Here is a 20,353-nt window from a genome sequence, read left to right on the forward strand (position 1 = left end):
CCAGCAGTTGCACTATTTCATAATATAAGCAATTTCAGTCTCAAACTCTGGCAGAAATACAGTGAGTGCAACATTTCATCATCTTATTTCAAATGTACTATAGCATGGTTATGTTTGTATTTTCACAGATAAAGCTAAACAAATCAAGGGACACTAGGCTTTAAATCATCCATATGTAGGGTTTATTAAACTATTTTTAAAAGAAACAACGTAAACAAAATATTTTTTCCACTATGAAGTTTCTTAAGGCTCATTACATTACCTCTGCATATAATTTATGCTCATCTCAGTGGGTTTTATGGGTCATTCACACCAGAAGTAAGAGACAAATGCTCTTATTATAGGAAAACGAGATGTAACTACAAAAACACAAAAATCAGCCTGATCCACAAAACAATCAAATCTACTTTCATTTATTTTTAATTGATTGTGTCAAGGATTTTCATGTATGAGTTCTTACAGTGTCCTGTCCTCCCTGTAATATCAAATAGCAAATTTAGGGGGGGGTGGAGGGAAGAATTACTGAGACTAAGCATGGAAACCAGGTGAATTCCCAATACTGATGTCCTCCATTTATCTCCCTCCTCGGGATTGTTCTTGTTTCCTCAACCTATTTTTTGTTTTCTTCATACTCAATAAGCCAAGGTGTTGCGGTGTGTCTTAAGCTTCTGGGTCCCTTTCCCAGGTGTGCCTATATGCCTCTCCCTTCCCCCTCGCCCCCTTGCTTAACATTCCAGCAAGGCATCGTGTGATTGGTCAAGTTCAAAAGATGCCCCTATGCCCAGGGGTCATTGGCCTGTCTAGGTGTCCCTTGTCCCTTGAGACCCCGCCCCTTTCACCTGGTTGGTGATCACCTGTCCCCCCCCCTCCCCCTGCCCCGGGAGCTTAAAAGGTGATCAGGCCATGTGCTCATTATTCTGCTGGAGCAGCTGCTCCCGTTCAGGCCTCTGTAACCATGGAATAAACTTCTGGACATTAAACCTTCCAGCGGAATCCTCTCCTTTTTCTCTTCACCATCGCCAGAAGCTCTCTCTCCTGAGGTAAACGGAGTTCCTGACAAGCCTGGACTTGCTCAGTGCCCAGCTGCAATCTCCAGCAGCCAAGGTATCTCTGGGGTGATTTACACCACAGTTGCTGCCTTTGGCCCAGCAGCGAGGGTCAGACTGGCCCAGGCACCATCTAACTGATAATATTGGGATTCATATTCCAATACCAAGGTATTCAAAAAGACCAAAAAAGGTATTCAAAAAGACCAAAAAAACCTCTTTTGTCCTAAAAAACTTGATTCTTCAAGTTGTCATTCCTATTGCAACATCTTTCATTTTAGCCTGATTTTTAAAGGAAACTATGATTATACATCTGTGCTGTCCATACAGAAGCAAGCATATTATTATTACAAAGTTTTCCTAGAACTTCTGAATTTAAGTCATTTCAATTAAAATGAAAAGTTAACAACCTGAAAGAAACCAAGTACCTACAACTTTGATGAAGAAGGTAACAGGTGAAAAAATGCCATTCATCCATTAAAGATTTATGCAAGAAATAACCAATTTATACACAATCAATACCAGGCACAGGGGAACCCACCTGGAGAACACCATCAGGAATGTACCTCCTGCAGGGAAGGCTTCATGTGTGCTATATCTTAGAAACTAGCAAGGCCACAGGAAACAAGGCCTTACTGACCATGCTGTTTGAAGAAGTGTTTATAACATCACACCCACAAGAATGTTAGCTTCTAATTTGTTAAATCACCTTTAATTTGTGGATTTCTTCTTCCTTGCAAATGAATTGACAGATTCCAATAGTTACATCCTCTTCACTAACTTTTTACACAGTGATGCATTTTTTCCCTTGCTTCTTATTCTTCTGTATCTGTGCATTTTGTTCTCCTGTGTCTGCCTCAGCTCCCATGGAAGGCAGAACATGCACCACAGGACCCATTCTGATGATTTTTGTGCCCCAGAGGTTCACAGGCTAGCTCATCTCTTTTTACAATGAATGCAAACAAACCATCAGCTAACAGACAGCTGCAACATCCTTCCAGAAGAACAGCCTTTAAAAATATTGTTTACTTGTCTGAACAGAAGATATCCTCCTACCCTTCAAAATAAGTGACTGATTGATAGGTAGGCAAAAGCATTTGCTTTAACAGAATCAGACTGACATCAGTTCTCATGTTCTCTGCTGTCTGAACACTATCAAGCTGATCAGATTTGTGATTTTCCTGAGGCACATCAAACCAAGCTATAAACTGTAGTCCTTTCCTACAGTGAACTTGTGGATTTGTCCAGTGTGAGCTAGTGAGTAACAAATTTAACTATGGTAAAAATCTGATGTAAAAACTGCATTTTCCATCTCCTGAAACACAGAAATCATCCAGCTTCTTACAACTTCATTTGGCAGGAAGATGAGCGCACATCAGGAGACAGCTGCAACTTACCCAATTATTAACTTTTTCTTTTTAATTGGCTGTTCCAATGCCAGCTCTGGCCAAGCAGTTGACCAGGAAGGTATCAGGCAGTAAAACTCAAAAAATACATGTGTTTATATTCAAGTGCAACTGGCAGCCACTGACACCACAAATGGCTTTTCTAGAAGAGAGGAAAACTTTAGTAAGTCTGCATCTAATCTTGCAAGAAAGATGATCACAACTTATGGCTCAATTATTTTTGAAGTCACATGCATTTTGAGATCACACAAGCAGGTAATGCCATTCAACCTGATTTCTAAAATCAGCAGATTTACAATGCAAAATCTTAACAATTCAGTTTTGCAGAGAGATACTGATTATGTTTCCTTATGCTGCACATGCATAGGCCTTTTCTTGAGTTTGATATTTGTCAGATGTGTCACACAGTATAAGGAGAGACTCTCTGCAGCTTTTCAAAACTTTATACTGCACTGACACATAATTTTTCAACACCTGAGAACAGCTCAACTCTGGAAACTAATTTAAAATACATGTTATTTTAATATTTTAAAGATACTTCTGTGTTTTATTCTTCTTTGTAAAAGTGAGGATTCATCTTCACATGCACTTAAAATGATAGAAAATTAGATTTCCTGTCCCTCAGGAAGCAATTTCAAAATAACATCGAACAGATTTGTAAAATCTGTTCAACCCAGTCTCTTTTCTACTGAGCCTGAAGTACTGTATGTGATAAACATGAAATACTCGCTAAGAAGAACTTTGCTACTATCTCAGTAAATTTGCATCAGTGCATAAAATAACATGCAACATATATATTTGAGACACACTATATGAGAAAAATCACCAAATTCCTGAAAAACTTCAGAGACTCTCAAACAATACAGAACCCTTTATGCAGCTGATATCTCAAGGAGTAAAATATAAAAATCTTCCTAGTCTGCTTTAGTTACTTCTCTAGAATATATAAAGGAAGAGGTATGATCTCATGGTCTGAGCATGAAACAGGAAATCAGATCTTACATAACGATTTGCCAAACCACACTTTCGGAACTAAACAAATAGTTCTGGTCTTCCCCCAGAACAATGGAAATACATTAATTTATACTGAATTGATCAAATCTGTTTAATTACAGAATACATGAGACATTTGGCTTCTGAGACTGAATTTTAGAGAGCAGTAAAGCGCATGTTTATCTACAAGCTAAAGCCAATTGAAATGGCAAATGGCAGTGCCAGCTACTAAGAAAATCATGATTGCAAAATTTTTATTACTGGATAATTTATCTAGTCTTGTTAGAGAATGGTTTCAGGTAAAATAGAAACCAAAGGATACATAATAATTACAATAAATAAGTATCCAATCCTCCCTAGGAAAACAGAACTTGCACAATTCATAAAATTATGCATATAATTTGTAACATTATACAGATATAAAGCACAAACTACTGATAAAAAAAAATTACAGGTTGGCCAAGGCCAGTGACCAATCCAAAAAACCCAAATAAACAAACAAAAACAACTTGGCAGAAGCCTTGAAAGATGGAAGACTAAAGTCTGCATATATACTGCTCCAACAGTTTAATTCAATCAAGATACCTGAAGCTGCACAGACAGTAAAACCACATAAAGTGCAAAAAGACATCTGTAAACTACCAAAGAAAATATTACAATTGGCTCTACCTCAGCTTTTCATCAATTTAAATCCTCCATGTGGGTGTTTTTATAAATTTTAGAATGAAAACTAATATTCAAAAAGACACTTGTAAGTTTTTTCAGGCCTCAAGTGACATGAGCTTTTTATTCAAATCAACCATCTAGTGTTTGTAATCAATTAAAGGGAGAAGGAAAAATTAGCATATGAACTTCTAAGGGACATTAAGTATATGCTGTCCTCACATATTTAAATGTGTGTTTGCTATGTTTTTATGGAAATATCTTCATACAGTCTTCCAAAGCAAAATTAATCATGTGTTCTAACAAGCCATTATTGACACATTCTACCATGAGAGAGAGGAAACAGAGCACTGAAAACAGGGACTATAAAACAGAGTCTGACTAGAAGACTATTTTTTAGCATTATTTCTTCCCAGTCTCTCATGCTTGCCATGCAATTATTACAATCAACATCATATTGTTTTTTGACATGCATGTCAAAAAATTATCAGTTCTTAAGGTATCAATTGCCTTTTTCTTGCAAAAGGATGACTACTACTGGTATTTCTTGCAGAAAAGCTTCAAGATTGTTTTGCCACATTAGTCCTTTTATCTTCCATCAGCATCTGCAGTCTACCGCTTTGGTCAGAGGTCCAGTGGTTTCTTTTAATTTTACTTTAAGATAGGAGGCACAAACTCAGAGAAAAGAGTTGTAAGTCCTGCAGTTTCAAATTCCTTTTGTAGCTCTTCCAGTGCTGAATATTCTTTGACTTCAAACATCTGAAACCTGCATTGTAAAAGGGAAACTCATGAATATGCCTGGATTTGTCAGAATGTTATTATCAATTCTGTTACTTTTCTACCCACAACAGTACTAAATTATACCTTTTATGCTGGGACTGTAGTTCTGTCTCACACAGTACCCTCATCATTTTCTCTTTGCATTTCTTTCCACTTGAGTCCACATCCACCTTAGAAGTTTTCTGAAGAATCAAGTACTCCTAAATGACAAAAAGAAATCCCAAAATATTAAATGTCACCTAGTATTTCCAAAGTTTAGTCAAATGCAAAAGCTCACTAAAAATGTATTCTTTTTTTAAAACACCGCAATCAAACTTTGAAAGCGCCCATGCCAAAAAGTGCACAACTGCTTCTATTCATCAGCTTTAAGTTAAGCAGGCCTAACTGATTAAGAGAACAGGAGTTAGAAAAGCCAAAACACTCTCCTCCAACATCACCATAAAAACGCATCTAAAGCAGTGGGAGTTTGCACGTACAGACAAGAATTCCAAAGCCCAGGCATGCACTAGGAGCACAATGTGGTTTTAAGGAAAGAGACAGTTAATAATGAGTTAGAAATTTGTCTGTTACTAATTCCTCACCAAAAACTTGTCCACTTTCTCGGCATTAGGGAAATATAGGAAACTGAATCTAGGCATATTAAGGTCAGGAAACAAAGGGATATGGGATATAGACAGAACAGAACACCTTTTTCCTAAATACAGAATAAAGTCGCTGGGTCTTCCTACTCTCATAATGATCAATTTGCTTCCAAAATTGTTAATCTTAGAAAAACACACACAAAATATTCAGACACAGAGGTTTCAGTGGTAAATCAATAGAACTAGTCAGCATTCATTGTTCCTGCACCTTAATGCTGTTCCTGTCACCCTGAAGAAGAATCAATATTATCTTGCCCATGAACATCAGTCTTCCAGTCAGCCTTAGATCTGAAGCCCATTTTTCCACAGTTTTCACATATTTTGCCTTTGCTCTCATGTGATCTAAATGCAAAAGGAGCATCCAGATACCATCTTCTGTTCCTTTTGACAAAGTAGTTTTTTCATTGCAAACTGTTGCTGATTGCTTAATGACATCTTTAAGATGCTGCTGTACCCAAAGAATCAGATCGTGTACCATGGGCTCAGAAAGATGCTGCTTGGCTTCTTCAAGTAATTTCTCTCTCACATCCACACACTGGGCCCTTGTAAGCTGGTCTGAGGTAACAGAAATATCTGGTACAGTTGATGGGTAATTGACTGGTAAATGAAAAAACAGCTTTAAAAGTACATCTGTATCCAGCACTTCTTTCACACTGATTTGAATTCTAAATGAGATTCCATGTGTCTCTGGAAAATAGAAAAAATCCCAACATTAATAGTTTGATTGAAGTTGAAATACATACATATCACTAAATCATGTTATTTTCTTTAACAATTCAACTCAAATAATTCACATTTCCTATAAAATAAGAAGGGGTGATTTTTTTTTTCTGCAGGGTGGGGGTTTGCAGCCAATGGCTCAAGCTATACCTGCAGAGAATCCTGAAATGAAACACTTCTATAACATAGTAGAAGAAAAGTTATTAACACATTCTAAAAAGCATTCACACCTTTTGGCTCTTTCAAAGTCTAGACAAGTCAGTAATAAAGAATTGTCTCTCAAACACATAACTCAGCTTCCACAGCTCAACAGCAAAAGCAAGGGCAACTGAAAATAGAGACTTTTCTGGATAGACTCAGCACTGCCCTAAGTTTACTCCTACGGAAATCTGTAAGACTTCTAACATCAATACTAATGCAAGGCAAACAGACTTGCACCAGGTATTTAAGACAACCATTCAAAAGCAGTTCTACACTAAGCAGAGACTTGGAAAGAAAGAAGTCAGATTCTTTGTCCCCTACAACTTGCAGAGAAAATACACTTAAATCTTTTCTGCCAACTCCTCTACAACAGTTGGACTGACATAAGGAAACCATCTCTGTTGGACACCTGACCCTAGATAATACATATCTAATTATGCATGTACTCATATTAATGCATGTTTATTATCTTCATAGCTGCTCAAATCTGTTGTAGGGCTACTTAAGAATAGAATTATTTTCAGAGTGGAAAGGATACACTCAGTATGCAGCAGGAAAGGCTGAAGATCACATCATCCTGATAAATCATATAATCAAAGATGCTTAATATTAAAGTATTTCATTTAATGAAATAAAACCTTCTTAACTAGAAGTTTCACAGAAAAACAATACAAAACTTGACAAAGTACAAAGCACGGACAAAGACCTTTCTCTCGCTCCTCTGCCATGAAGTAAGAGGGTATCAATCAGACAAAAGATGATCTTCAGATGTTCTCTGCTTCACCCCTTTGATGCATTCTAAACACTTCACTCCTTTTCTTTCAAAAATTGCTAAAATGTCAGGTTGATTCACTCTATGAGGGCAGGAGAAGCCAGATTTGAAAGGCAGATTAGAGGAGAGCTGAGCTTCAGAGAAGGTCTTTTGAAGTGACTTGCACTCTTCCCCCTCTACCTTACCTTCCTTTACATGACAGTCAGATGAATTATGTTTGATTAGTATTACTGATGCCACTAACCAACCTCTCACAGTGCCTCTCACATAAAATGTATGATTTTATATGTGAAACCTACTAAAAAGTGAAAGAACCTAAAAGTGACTTGGTCAGACGGAAGTACTTTAGAAAGCTTATCCAAGGGCTTGTTTTCAAACCTCCTTCCTGGGTCATACAAAAAACTCTTAAGGTCAGAGAAGTCGCAAAATAAAATCAGCATACATCCAAACCCAATAATCAAATTCTAGCAGTACTGTGAAGAAGTCTCCAAGTCAAATCCAGTGGTGAAAGCAGAGATGCAATTCCAGTGAATTCAATGAAATCACACCCAACCGTGCCCATATTTACAGGCACCACACGTCAAAAGAGTCATTTCCAGACAACAGGAAATGACTCTCTATCTTCTATTCTCCAAGTCCCTATCAAAGGTTTCAGACTACTTTTAAGACAAATGCATTCCTCAGAAAAACACCAGCCTTGGAAGAAGACCCTTGCACATGGCCAGCAGTTACTGAGGAGGACCTCAAGCCATCCCACTCCTAATTTCTGTTTTCTCATGCCCTAACAAGTGTTTCTTCCTGGGTGCCAGCAGCAGGTAGCTCCTCTGCCATTACACCAGGCTCAGCACACACCATCACAGGCACAGGCAGCAAACCTGCCCTGCGTGTCCTGGGGCCCCCAGCACCCTCCTGGCCAGCACGGAGCTGTCTGCACGCACAGCCACTGCACTGGACAGCGCTGCTGCCCCACGTCCCTCAGCTGCCCCCACTCAGGGCAGCCCCACCTGGCACCTGCCTGAATGGGGCCAGCACTATTGAAATCCTGCCTGAGAATCACTTTGTTTTCAACTATGTTGCCACGAGATTTTAAAATGCACAGCTTAATTACAGTGACAGAAATACATGTTACCTTTCTGATAATCCTCCTAGGATTTTTCCACTAGCTTGTCACAACAGACCTCACCAACTCAGAAGGAACAGAGGGACAGACAGGCCAGGGCCTCCTGCTGCAGTGATCTTATTCTTAAACCTGCAAAAATCTCACACCTCTCCTATGATGAGCTAATCTGAAGGAGGCAGACCAGCCTCGCATCCCAAGGTGTATCACCCTGAGCCATCAGGAAAAGCCCAGCCGTGCTCATTTACATCTGCTTCAGACTTTACTTTTTTAGAAAGCAGAATCAGTTCAAAACCTTTGCAGGGCTACAGCATCTAAGTTTAACTAAACCTTGCAGCATCCATTTTCTGCACCAGCGCTGCAGACAGTGGCAGAACAAAGAGCAAAGCAGCGGCGCCCCGCGCAACCTGGCTCCAAAGAAATATTTCCTTTGTTTGCACATGCTACAAGGGCCGAGTTGTCTTCACAGCAACATGATGATTATTTCTGAAATAAAAGCTTGGGTATGACTGTTCTGCTGGCATTTAATGTGCTAATCAGACCAAACTCAATACATTTTAACTCATTTCCCCCCATAGCTGCATGCTTATCAGTATATTTAGCTCTAGCATACTTCAGATTTTTTCTTATGTTCCATGTCAACCAGACAGATATCCCCCTCCTCTCCTGCCCAAAGGCATTTTATGCAACACATGCAGTCTATTTTTAAATTCAGAAAATGGCACCTAGTAACGTACAAGCTCAGAATATCTAAATATATTTTTATAGCAAGCTTGGTGAACAGACCAAAAGAGAACAGATTAACAATTAAATTATGGATTTCTATCTGTAACACTAATCTTTGCAAATAGATATGTAAGGTAAAAAAGATACACTGTAATTAGTTTATTTAAATTCATCCACACATTGGTTTTGATAAAAATACATTTTACATTCTAAATACTTCTTTGTTAAATTCCACAAAGCCAAAGTTCTTACCATACCAAGAGACCTGTAAAAGCATTCTCTTACATTTCTCAAAACCATGAATCCCCAATGGTCTCCTTTTTGATCCCATGGATCTACACACAAATTACTCTTAATGTCTTAGAGATTGCATAACATAACAGTCTTCCTGGAAGTTATGTCTGTGCACCCTTGGTCAATGACAATTTACATGGTTTGAAGAGCTAAAGCAAATGTAATCTAATGACTGGAGTGCAAGTCAATTGTATACTGACTAGAGATTCTACAGCTCCAACAAGTAAATTCCAAAAGTAAGAAAAATACAAATCAACATTGTTGTAAAATAATCTTTTAAATTCCAGCAGAACTATGTAAACCAATCAAATATACCTGATCCTACCATATCATGAACACATGGTTAGAGGCCCTCCAACATCACATAACAATATAAATAAAATAGTCTACTTCCATTGTGCACTTGTGGCACCTCACTTTATGTCCAGGAAGGATTTTAAACCTTTTAGATTCTAGTAACTTATAAACACAAAATCATTTTTCCATATATGAAGCACAGAGAAGAATGTGCCTACATTTTCCAACAGATTTGGAGGAACAAATGTGTATATGCAATGCTCGGATATGCTCACGTTTTTTAAAATTAACATCTGATAAGCCTGGATACTGCTTTTTCAAACTATGCCCAAAATAACATACTTGGAATTTTCACTTAAAAAAAAAAAAGCTCAGTTGAAACATTTCATCAATCACATTTTAAAAACACAAGCCTAAATACCAATTAAAAATAATTAAATAGCAGAATTACATGCCTGCACTGGAGCAGGAGGTGTGTTGTGTATCTAGATAGAAAATTGGTAGTTTTAGATTACTGTGGTTAATTGTGCTCCCTACAGACACTAATGCCTTCATCCAACCTCTCCTCTCAAGCCCAGTCACTACAACAGGACAACTGCCCAGGACAATGTGCAGATATTCGGAATATCTCCAGTGAGGGAGACTCCACAAGCTCTCCTGGCAGCCTCCAGCGCTCAGTCACCCTCACAGTAAAAAAAACTCTCCTTATCAATCTCAGTTCTTTAGGGCTGAATACATGCATGTGCACACAAAATCTGACCACCGCATCTATCTCCAGCAGCATTCCCCAGGAAGCTGCTCCCTGTCCATCGCTGTGCTGGGGAGCTGGGCAGAACCCTGCAAGAACTCCCACACACCGGGGACCTGTGGTACACAGCATAAGCATGTTCTGGGCTTATATGTGCACGTGTATCTCTCTCCAACAAACATCTAAGGGTTGTCACATCTGCGGTAGGCACCAAGCAAAATTTACTAATGGCCTGGATCTAGACACCAACACTTGCATATCCTACGTGACAATTCAGCCTGACAGAGCTGCTACTGTACACTGGAACTACTGAGATTTATTCTCCCTTGTTGAAGAGGCATCTTCACAGCACCATACAGCACAGACTGAAAAAAGCCATCTCTTAATACTAGGTTCTGATCAGTGGCCACCATGGCTGGTGCACAAACCATGAAGGCATCTACTGCACTCCTTGTCTACAGGATCCAGCAGCTAATGGCAGCAAGTACTACAAACCTGATCATTCCACCCACGGCAGACACGAGTATCAGCCTCAGTACCCTGTAAAACCTACAGCCGAAACATCCTGCTGAAGCAGCAGTAACATCTGGCACGTCACAGTGCCCAGGTAGTCAGCTTACCCCAGAAAAATACAGAGATAACCCAATGCTTCTTAGACACTACAACAGCTGTACCCTACTCGCTATTACCAGACAACAGCTGGGCTTGCTAACGCGTACAAGATTCACTTGCTCGTCTGCCTAGAGAGCAGCCAGCCCGCTCCCAGCGCTGGGCCGCAGGGCACCGAGCAGGTCCCTGACTGTAACCGAGCAGGGCCCGCTGGGCTCCGCGCCCCAAGCGCGGCCGCCAGCACAGACACCGGCGGGGCAGGGACACGCGACAAGCGACAGCAGCGAGCGACTGCGCCCGTGCTGCCCCGGGCTGAGCCCCGCCGTGCTTCCTCCCGGGGTCTGGTCGGGCGAGCCTGGACTGTGGGCAGAGAGCGCGGCCGCATCACCTGAGGCCGCCAGCACCTCGCAGGCGCCCGGCTCGCAGTAGATGGCGGCGAGCGCCGACAGCTCCTCCCGAGCCAGCTCCGACATGGCCGCCGGCGCGCGCCGCCGCGCCCCCTGCCGGCCGCGGGGTCTGCACCATGGCCGCCAGGGGGCGCCGCCGGCCCGGAGCGCGCCGCAGCGACGGGAACAAAATGGCCGCTCCGTGCGGGCCGCGCCGTGTCCCTCTGTCCGCCCTGTCCCGAGGAGCCCGCGCCGTGTCCCTCTGTCCCTCTTTGCGTCCGCCCGGCCCTGTCTCACAGCGGAGCGCTGTGCGACGATCTGACCCACATGAGGAAGAGCCGGCTCGGCCTTGGGCTGTACACGGATCACAGCCACACACAGCCCTGCACAAACAGTGACTAGAATACAAAATAATTCTTATAATTAACTACTGTGGCTTCACAACCCGTTACCAGCCCTCACACCGAGGCTGTGCATTGCCAACAGCACCATTATGATGCCCGAAAGACAGGCTGGAAATAAATCCCCACAGACCAGCGTCTATAGGGCAGGTGTTTGCTTATTGCAGCGCTGGGGGTGAGGGGGCTGTCTCCCCCTAACTCACCCACCCGTGTCTGTGCTGTGGTATATTTATGCAGTAAGTACTGCTTGGTATCACCGTGTCACTACAACATCATCACATAAGCTCCAGAACTAATTTACATTGTGTGATATGGTGGTTGTTAGACCGTTCTTTTGCACTGCACTTGTGCCTCCCCAATTTGTCAGGGCTCTTTGATGAAGGCTTCCAAGGTCTTCTTCACATCTGAACTTTTCAACTTCGTCATCAGAGCATGCACAATTATGGTGTTCCTTGGTCTGTCTGGTCTTGACCGACCCAAATTCTTTGTTTTGTGGCTAATTGGCTTTGCCCTTGTCAATTTCTCATTAGTACTATACTTACCTATCTCTAAAGCTATCCACCTGGCAAGCTGTTTCTTTTTTGTTTATTCAGCATTAAGCAACTAGTTAACCATATACTAGCCATTACAATATATAAAAAGTTATTTATATGAGGCTATATAGGTATGAAAGTTATGATTCAAGTTATATAGGTATAAAATAAACTATGATTCAGGTTATATAGATATATAAAAAGTGATTATTTAGGTTATATTGATATCAGGTTATATAGATACATCAAGTTATACTGAGATCTTATAACTCAAGCTATATAAGCACCTTGTAACTTTGATCTAAATTATATAGGCATCAATTAACTCCCAGGCAAAATCATCCAGTATCTCCTATTATTACAAAATCACTTTTAAAAGCAAGGGCTGGGGGGTTACTTTTCAGGATTTCTAACCCCTAACTTGTGTTGAAATGACAAGAACTAAGTGGTGGCTGAGCAGGGGAGGAAGAAGATGCTGGGAAGGAGCAGCATAGCCAGGCCACTGTCAGAAAGAAGGCTGTGGTGGAAATTAGCCTTAGAAGTGCCTCCATTCTATTATTAAGAACTTCCTTGCCCTGGTCTTTCCCCCTTCATCTCTGCCACTTTGCATATTCCATTTTACATGTTTAAATAAAAAAGTCGATGTAAATGTCTTTTGAATTGACACTATCACAAGACATAGAGGTCCCTATGAATAAGTTACTGCACTCTGACATTTGGAAGTCATCAAATGAGACAGTATAATGTCAGCTTGATATTTTTCACTCTATGAAAATATCAGCTTCATGTCAAAGATCTAAATTCCATCTTAATGTAATAAATTTTCGTGTATTCACAGACAACTGAAAATGCTAAATATTTAAATTTGAAATGAACATCTACAGTTACAATCTGGCCTTCATATTGCATTATTACAATTGAAAGTCAAGATCTTATTTCCTCTCTTTATTTCTTCAAGCATTGAAGTGTTTGATAGAATTTTAGCCGCATTCTCTAAATGAATACTTCCCCATCAACACACAGCAAATAAAGTTAAAAAAGAAAAGCTTCGCTTCTTAGTCAGCCTACATTAAGCCAGCTCCAACATCCTGTCACAAAACAATTGTGCCACCAGTATCTCCACTTTGCCTGACAAGGCAAACAGAACGCAACCTTTCATATTTGGGTTAGATTAATCTCCCCAGGGTTATTTGCAAAAACAGTATCCTTTGCCTCCCATTCAGTATAATTACAGCCTCAGCCAGGTATTGTTTCAACAATCTCTAGTGAATATATATAAAATAGTGCATTTGGACCAGTTTTTCCCTAACCTGAGTGACAAATCAGAGAAGGAGTATGTCATTGTCATACCATAAAACTTTCATACCTTCTTTTATGATATCTCACAGGCAGCTCCTCAGGGCCAGCTGACTTCTTCCTCCACAGCGCAGCCAACTGACTCCAACTCCCTCTCAACTTGCCAGCCCACCCTTTTATAACACTCACTGGATACACCTGTGGCCTATTAAGGGCAGGCCTGTTCCTAATACCTGGTAATTAGCACAGCTGCAGCTCCTCAGGGGTGAGATTGCCTTCAGCACTAACTCTTATTCTTCCACAATCCATCCTCCCACAGGAGCAGACAGACATTTGGAAAAAAGTAAATTTGGAACATCCATCTGTATCTTTTCCCATCAATTCCATGCCAGCCCCTTTGCCACCTCCTCGATCCTAAGTGCAGGCAATGCTACAAGCACATCCTCCAGAAGGCATGAAGGACACTAGGAAGTATAGGGGTCACTGCAGCTGCCCATTTGGGGTTCACAAGGCCAACACTGATGAGGAACCCATAACCACAGTGAAGGTGGCAGCTGACCAGTGCAACACCTCTGCCTTTGGCACTGCTGCAGTGCCCACATTTTCTGATACAACAGTGCTGCCAGCTCTAATGCAGCCAGAATGGCACAGCCAGAGCTGTCCTTGCCTGAGTTAAATAGCACCACTTTTTCAGAGACCTGAGAAAGAAGCTACCATTTCTCTAATAACAACTGTAAGTGCTATTGCAATGGTAAAAGTCTTACCCAAAGTGCCTTGTACAAAAATGGCAGAGAGAAACCAACAGGAAACTTGTAAAAATCTTTTCAAATAAACTAAGGCAAAAGCTTGAAGAAAATAGAAAGAGAAGCAATCCCACTAATTGTGAAAACACATGATAAAACATGGAAGTATTTTTCTCCTAGCATTCTTAAGTACAGCTACTGGAACATTTTCTTTTTTTTTCCTGTGTTTTTTTTTTACAGTTTAAATGAACCCATTTAACAAAAAATTTACATTGCAAATTAAAGCTGACGAAAATTGCATGGTTTGCTGTAAGGTTAAATTCAGCATTTTCATGAGGTTTCGCTTTTCAATTCTTGAAAATGAGGCAACAAATTCTCATTGATATATAAAAAAATACTTAATTTGAGAACAAAACAAAGCAGAGGAAAAACCTTTCCTATTACTTTTCCTTGTATTTTAGAAGCAAGTTTTTCAAGGATTTGTGATCTAGCAGTGCTTTTTAAAGGCACTTGCATTTATCCTCCATGCATCAAACTGCTCTCAGTCAATTCCCTGAGACACTTAATCTTTTGGCAGATGGAAACTCATTTTGAAAGTGTACTAATGATCAATTAAAGCATTAGCTATCTCTGCAGACAGGAGGTTTATGGGGTCATAGTCTTCAGAAGCTGGAGGCAAGAACAGCAGCATATTAGCAAAATAGCTAAAACTTTCTGTAGTTACCACAAAATTGGCATAACATGGGAAAACAAAAACGTGACAGTCTTTTTTTTTTTTCCCCATAATATGTAGAAAACAAATGTGATGGTTTCTATTTTATGAGACAGGTGATGGTCCAAACTGGATGTCAGCAAAAAAAAATAATCTAATCTTTTAAATTTTCTTAATGAAGCCTAATAATTATCCTAATACTTCCAATAAATTTACATAATCCTTTGAAAATTGGATTAATTTCGACTCCAGTCAGAAGTCTGTACCCACACTGCAGATAAGCAGACCCATACTGGGGGAGCTGCCATCAGAATCCATGGCTCCCTGGAAATAATGTGTCATTTCACACGAGGCCAAGGCCTCATGATAAGGCCTGGAGTCCAGTACTCTGCCCAGAAGCTTCTATGCAATGTGATGTACAAGTAGTAAGACCAAATAGATGTAACTGTCACATTCATAGAAGAATATAAGATTCTTCCCTTAGGAGTTTGACAAGCCATTTTTTCTTGAAGGAGAATCACATAAAAGTGATTAGCCATCTAATGCAAACTAAAATTGTTGCTTTTTATGACCTGACATGTCTAATATGACCATAGATTCCACTGATGAGAGAATCAATACTTACTTGATTCACTGCATAAAGATCTTTGCATGCAATTTACCTTGTACAAAGGTAGAATGATAAACAGAATACATTTTCTTTCAGTGGGAGTAAAAATGCATGAAGTTGCCTACTAAAAAATTGTAAAAACCTAGCAATCCTGTGCATTTTTTAAAATAACATATGTAAAAATACTTGTGGGTAGGGAAGGGTATGATACTGAAGAAATAAGCACATCTAGCATCTATCCTTAAAACATTCAGCTGCCACATCAAGCATATTGGCTGGTGGAACCTCACTACATGGATTCTCCTCCAGGTGTAAGCAAAGGAGACAGAGAATCAGCGTGCCCTATCATTTAGTAAGTGCTGGGAACAGATGCCTTTAAAAAGTGATGGCTCTGAAAGAGGCATTTCTACCCTCTATAAAAAACAAACTTTAGTAAAAGTCCAAATATTAGGAAGTGCTTCTTAGTCTAGCAGTTCATTTTTGGCTGCTGAGCTACAGCAATGTATCTGCCTTCATCTCCTGCAATTGGCACATTAGCTCCTCTTCCCCCACACTTGGATACAAGAGTGGAACAAACACAATGGGAGTGTATAAGATGACAGACTATTTATGACCATTTTCAGAGCACTGAGATCCTTTGTCACTCTCACACCTTTGAAAGCAGAACTGTATTTATCAGCACATTTGAGACTTCAAATTTACAGAGTACATTAAAGTCCTGGTCGTAAATAAATTATGTAAACACTAGACAAAATTTCACACTGAACTAGCATGCCTCTTTCATCTCATAATTCAGAAGTGGTAATCCAGAACACTTGGTTTTGGCAGTAGAAAGTAGCAATAATCAAGAATGGACACAACTATCTTACAGCAATAGAGTCTCTTTCTTTTACAGCAAAGCAGGGCAGAAATTTTAAGCCTTAGCTGAAAAATTCTTAGAGGGATTGAAGCTAGGACCATGAGCATAGCATGAAAGGAAGGAGCAAAGGTGTTTCTAGGGGACAGAGGAAAAAAAAATAAATGAGAGACAGAAGAGCTACAGCTCCCCCTTCCAAACTGCCTCCAAGGGCAAAATGCAGGATGACTCAAGAAAGTCAGGAACTCCAAGCATCCCAGAAAGATTAGCCTCTGAATTACTCCCCAGTTACAGAGCACTCTTGTTGGCCAGATACTGACAGGACAAACTGCAGGAGAGCAGAGAGCTGGTCCCTTGTGACTGAGCAGGGAGGGTGCTGGAGGCAGAGCAGGCAGTCTGGTGCCCCTGTAGAGTGGCAGCAGTGCCAGGCACCCTGTGCAGGGCAGCCACTGCAGCCTGGAGTGACACAACTGCAAGTGGCCAAAACCCATACCTGAATGCAGAATGGCTTCCTGCTCCAGGAAATCAAGGTCAGAACCACTCCTGACTGCATGTGATTACAGCTGGGAATGTTATGCTGGAGTCCTTTTCCACCAGTCCCAGAGAGTGCAGTTTCTGGGCACTGTGACATCCTTAAGCACACATCTTCAGGGCAGGCCAGGAGAGCACCCCTAACTTGTTTCATCTGCAAGAGTCAAACAAAATAGGTCAAGCAGCAAATATCAAGCACTTAGATATAGCAAAGCAGAACACAGGTGAACTTTAGATATCTAAACACAGAACTAATTCTAGAAGCAGCTTTTCTTTAGTGAGTGTCTGCATTTTCCCTTTGTAATGTGCACAAGTTTAATCTTAGTTTGAGATGGGTTCCAAAATTCTGTTTCAGCCTCACTATGACTGGGTACCTGATGTCACTGCAGAATTCCCTGAAAGGACTTGATCAGGATACTTCTTCACTTTCTTGGGCTCCATGAACTCTCCAGGCCCTCCTATACAAAGGAAGGTATATACTTCCTATCCTTACAAAGAAAGGATTTAAATGTATTTATTTATGCATATACACACATTTCTTTTAATATAGCCTGAACAATAGTTTCTTAGTTAAAACATCCTTCCTAAGGATTAAAAAAAGCCCAATTTAAATCACCATTTTTCAAATTTACATTGGAATTATAATTTTAATTCTAACATCCACGTATCATGCATCAAGAAACCCAAGCCTAAAGAAGAAAACTCCATTTACTTCCTTAAGTCTTACTGCTTGTAGAAATTAATTATTTTCTTTTAGTCTTTAAGAATTTTTTTTTACATTTCCTTGCATTCCTCTCAAGTTAGCCAGGCTCAGGATGAATGTATTTTTTGTCATATGCTCTTATTCTGAGAACTGCTGTTTCGATTAGTAAATACTTGAATTTGGTCCTTGGGTTTTTCTTTTGTATTCACCTGAAAAATGAGTAAGAATATATTCAAAGATGTGACAATAGTTAAGTTGTAGTAATATACAATAACAGATAATAACAATATCAAATATGTACTCTATACCAAGATTTTAGCTGTAACAGACTAGAATCTCATAGGACACATGTAAAAGCCCATTTTAATAATTCTTACAGCTAAAAGCATGATCACCAAATACCAAAGTTAAGAAAAGTCTATTTATTTGATTCTCCTTTAAGTTTGATGACAAAGTAGTACATTGCATTAACAGTAGCAGAGAAAAGAACAATTTTGAATTTGTGGTAGATAAAGGTAACAGGAGATAGTAAACACATCCAGTGGCTTGTGACAGTTTTCCCCAGATTTAGCAGCGATTACAATTTCCACGCTCTCAACATCACACTGCCAAAATCAACAAAGCAAACTTGTGCTTTTGAAGCTTCTGAAGTACTCCCTACAGCGGTTTAGCCTTTCCATATTTAGTTATGAGAAACACAGAATCCTCAGTGTTGCAAGTTGCCAAATACATAAACCAACAACTACCAAAATAATCCCATAGGAAAACAACCCACCACCCCAAAAAGAGTACTCCTCAATCTTTACTATTAGAACAGAGCAGTTCCTTCATGAGTCAGTTCCTTCATTTGCTTCATACAAACTCTCTTTTCATTTATCTTATCCATATATTGCCTATTTAGATGGAAATTTTATCTTCCCTGTTTATAATTTTTATATATATATATACATATATATATGAATCACTGAAAAGCTGAAAAAGGAATGAACAAAGTGCGTACGGGCAAGAGCATGTTTTACCTCTTAGGATTCTGGATAATATTTATTCCTACCATGCACAACAGTTGTCTATGAGGTGGGAACTAGTTGTGATCATTGGAATTCCAAAGTAGGAAAGCTTCCCTGACTGATTTTTCCCTAAATGGGAAATGACTTTCCTGAAATATTAAGAGGGGCTTCCTATCAAAAGAAAAAAGAAAGGGAAAGGGAAAGGGAAAGGGAAAGGGAAAGGGAAAGGGAAAGGGAAAGGGAAAGTTCCAGTCAGTTAAACACAGGCCACTTTCAGAAAATGAAAGGTACAGCTACTTTCCTATTAAGGTTGGGAGTTTCAAGAAGGCAGCTTCCCTCATTTGAAAAGGTACAACAAGCTATTATTCTCTTACTCCTTTCCAATCCCAAGTGTTTTGCACAGCACCTGAAACTTGCTGAGTCGTGCAAACTTAAAGCTATTACAGTGGAAGACTTTAAAAAGTTAGTTTCCCTTACTAAGCACAGACAATAATCAAATCTTTATGCCATGCATCACCCTTAGAAAACACTCCAATCAACCTCCTCCCTTGGCACTTCTGATACCCTTTTAGCCCAGTTATGTACACACCTGTAATACACCTCACTATACTCACATGTTTGACTGTGTAGCCACACCCCCTTGTGCAATTCCTTATTATATAAAAAACTATGCTGTAATAAATATCATTAATGCAGCCAGGATGCCAAATGCAGATGCACTGCAGGAGGTGCTTTAAATAAGGCTTAGCTCTGTCCTGAATTCATGACATGACACACATTACAGATATGAAAATACTGTAATAATGTATTTTCTTACATCAGAAAACCATCTTTTAAATATTCAAGTAAATAGCCATTAAATATCAATTTTGTCCTTTTAGAAATGCTGTTTTAAAAGTGACACTCATTTCCTGCTTCTAGCAGTGTTCTTCAGTTCAAAGAAAAATTGCAGATTAAGGCATGAGTGTTCTCCTTTTCTACATAACATACCTTTAAAATACTCATACCACACTACACCTCCTTTAACTGATTAACTGAAGTTTTCTGAGGATGTATTTGAATAGGTAAAATGTCTATATGAAAACAAATACATGCTTTTATTATGTAAATAAAACATGTAATTTGAAAGAGTCCAGATCTTTTACCGTTTATTCATCATGGAGGTATCCAAATACTTCAAATATGTGAAATAATGGCAGAAATTTCCTGTTTTCAATAATCAAGTAATACTCAAAATTCCAGTCGGAATCGGAATTTCAATGTATTTGCAGCAGCACTGAAGTCATGAAATGAAAAGAAGGCGAACTTACGCAAAATCTGAGATGAAGAAAGGCTTCCCAGTTCTTAAGAAAATTAAGATACATGTTTTTGCCACTGTAACTTTATTATTCCATTTGAAACACCACAAAGCATTGGTGTATTTAAGGAGAGATTTCCCTGTCCTCCCCTCCCACCCCCAAAGAAGAGTGGTGATGATGAAAGCAATGACAGCTGCAGCAAAGCTCTGTCTCAAGTCCTGATACTGACAGTCCACTGTCTAGGAGCAAAGTGGTTATTTTCGA

The 20,353-nt window shown here is 39.7% G+C and overlaps 1 protein-coding gene across 3 annotated transcripts; it reads right to left on the reverse strand.

Annotated features, from left to right (window-relative positions):
- Positions 1 to 4,207: 4,207 nt before the first annotated feature.
- On the reverse strand, positions 4,208 to 11,486 carry RWDD3 (RWD domain containing 3). Of its 3 annotated transcripts, XM_054286178.1 has the most exons (5): positions 11,402 to 11,462; positions 7,157 to 7,302; positions 5,738 to 6,216; positions 4,973 to 5,088; positions 4,208 to 4,874 (listed from the first exon to the last, which is right to left on the reverse strand). In XM_054286178.1, exons 2-5 carry the CDS (start codon positions 7,176 to 7,178, stop codon positions 4,760 to 4,762), a joined length of 732 nt encoding a protein of 243 aa, XP_054142153.1. In that variant the 5' UTR covers positions 7,179 to 7,302; positions 11,402 to 11,462; the 3' UTR covers positions 4,208 to 4,759. The 3 variants fall into 3 exon arrangements, with proteins under 3 accessions (XP_054142153.1, XP_054142151.1, XP_054142152.1); XM_054286176.1 differs by lacking the exon at positions 7,157 to 7,302 and having other exon boundaries at positions 11,402 to 11,486; XM_054286177.1 differs by lacking the exon at positions 11,402 to 11,462 and having other exon boundaries at positions 7,157 to 8,124.
- Between the last annotated feature and the right edge of the window lie 8,867 nt (positions 11,487 to 20,353).

The sequence above is a fragment of the Melozone crissalis genome, unplaced genomic scaffold (assembly GCF_028551555.1).
Source record: "Melozone crissalis strain CALT ecotype California unplaced genomic scaffold, PUWL_Pcris_2 ptg000045l_1, whole genome shotgun sequence".
Classification (NCBI taxonomy): domain Eukaryota; kingdom Metazoa; phylum Chordata; class Aves; order Passeriformes; family Passerellidae; genus Melozone; species Melozone crissalis.

What these genes read in the sequence shown, in the direction of transcription:
- RWDD3 (XM_054286176.1), bottom strand. Translation starts at nt 11,486, where the DNA reads ATGTCGGAGCTGGCTCGGGAGGAGCTGTCGGCGCTCGCCGCCATCTAC. An exon ending in GTGACAGGAACAGCATTAAG is followed by an intron (nt 5,089 to 5,737) that starts GTGCAGGAACAA and finishes TTTGTCATTTAG; the next exon opens with GAGTACTTGATTCTTCAGAA. An exon ending in CTACAGTCCCAGCATAAAAG is followed by an intron (nt 4,875 to 4,972) that starts GTATAATTTAGT and finishes TTTACAATGCAG; the next exon opens with GTTTCAGATGTTTGAAGTCA.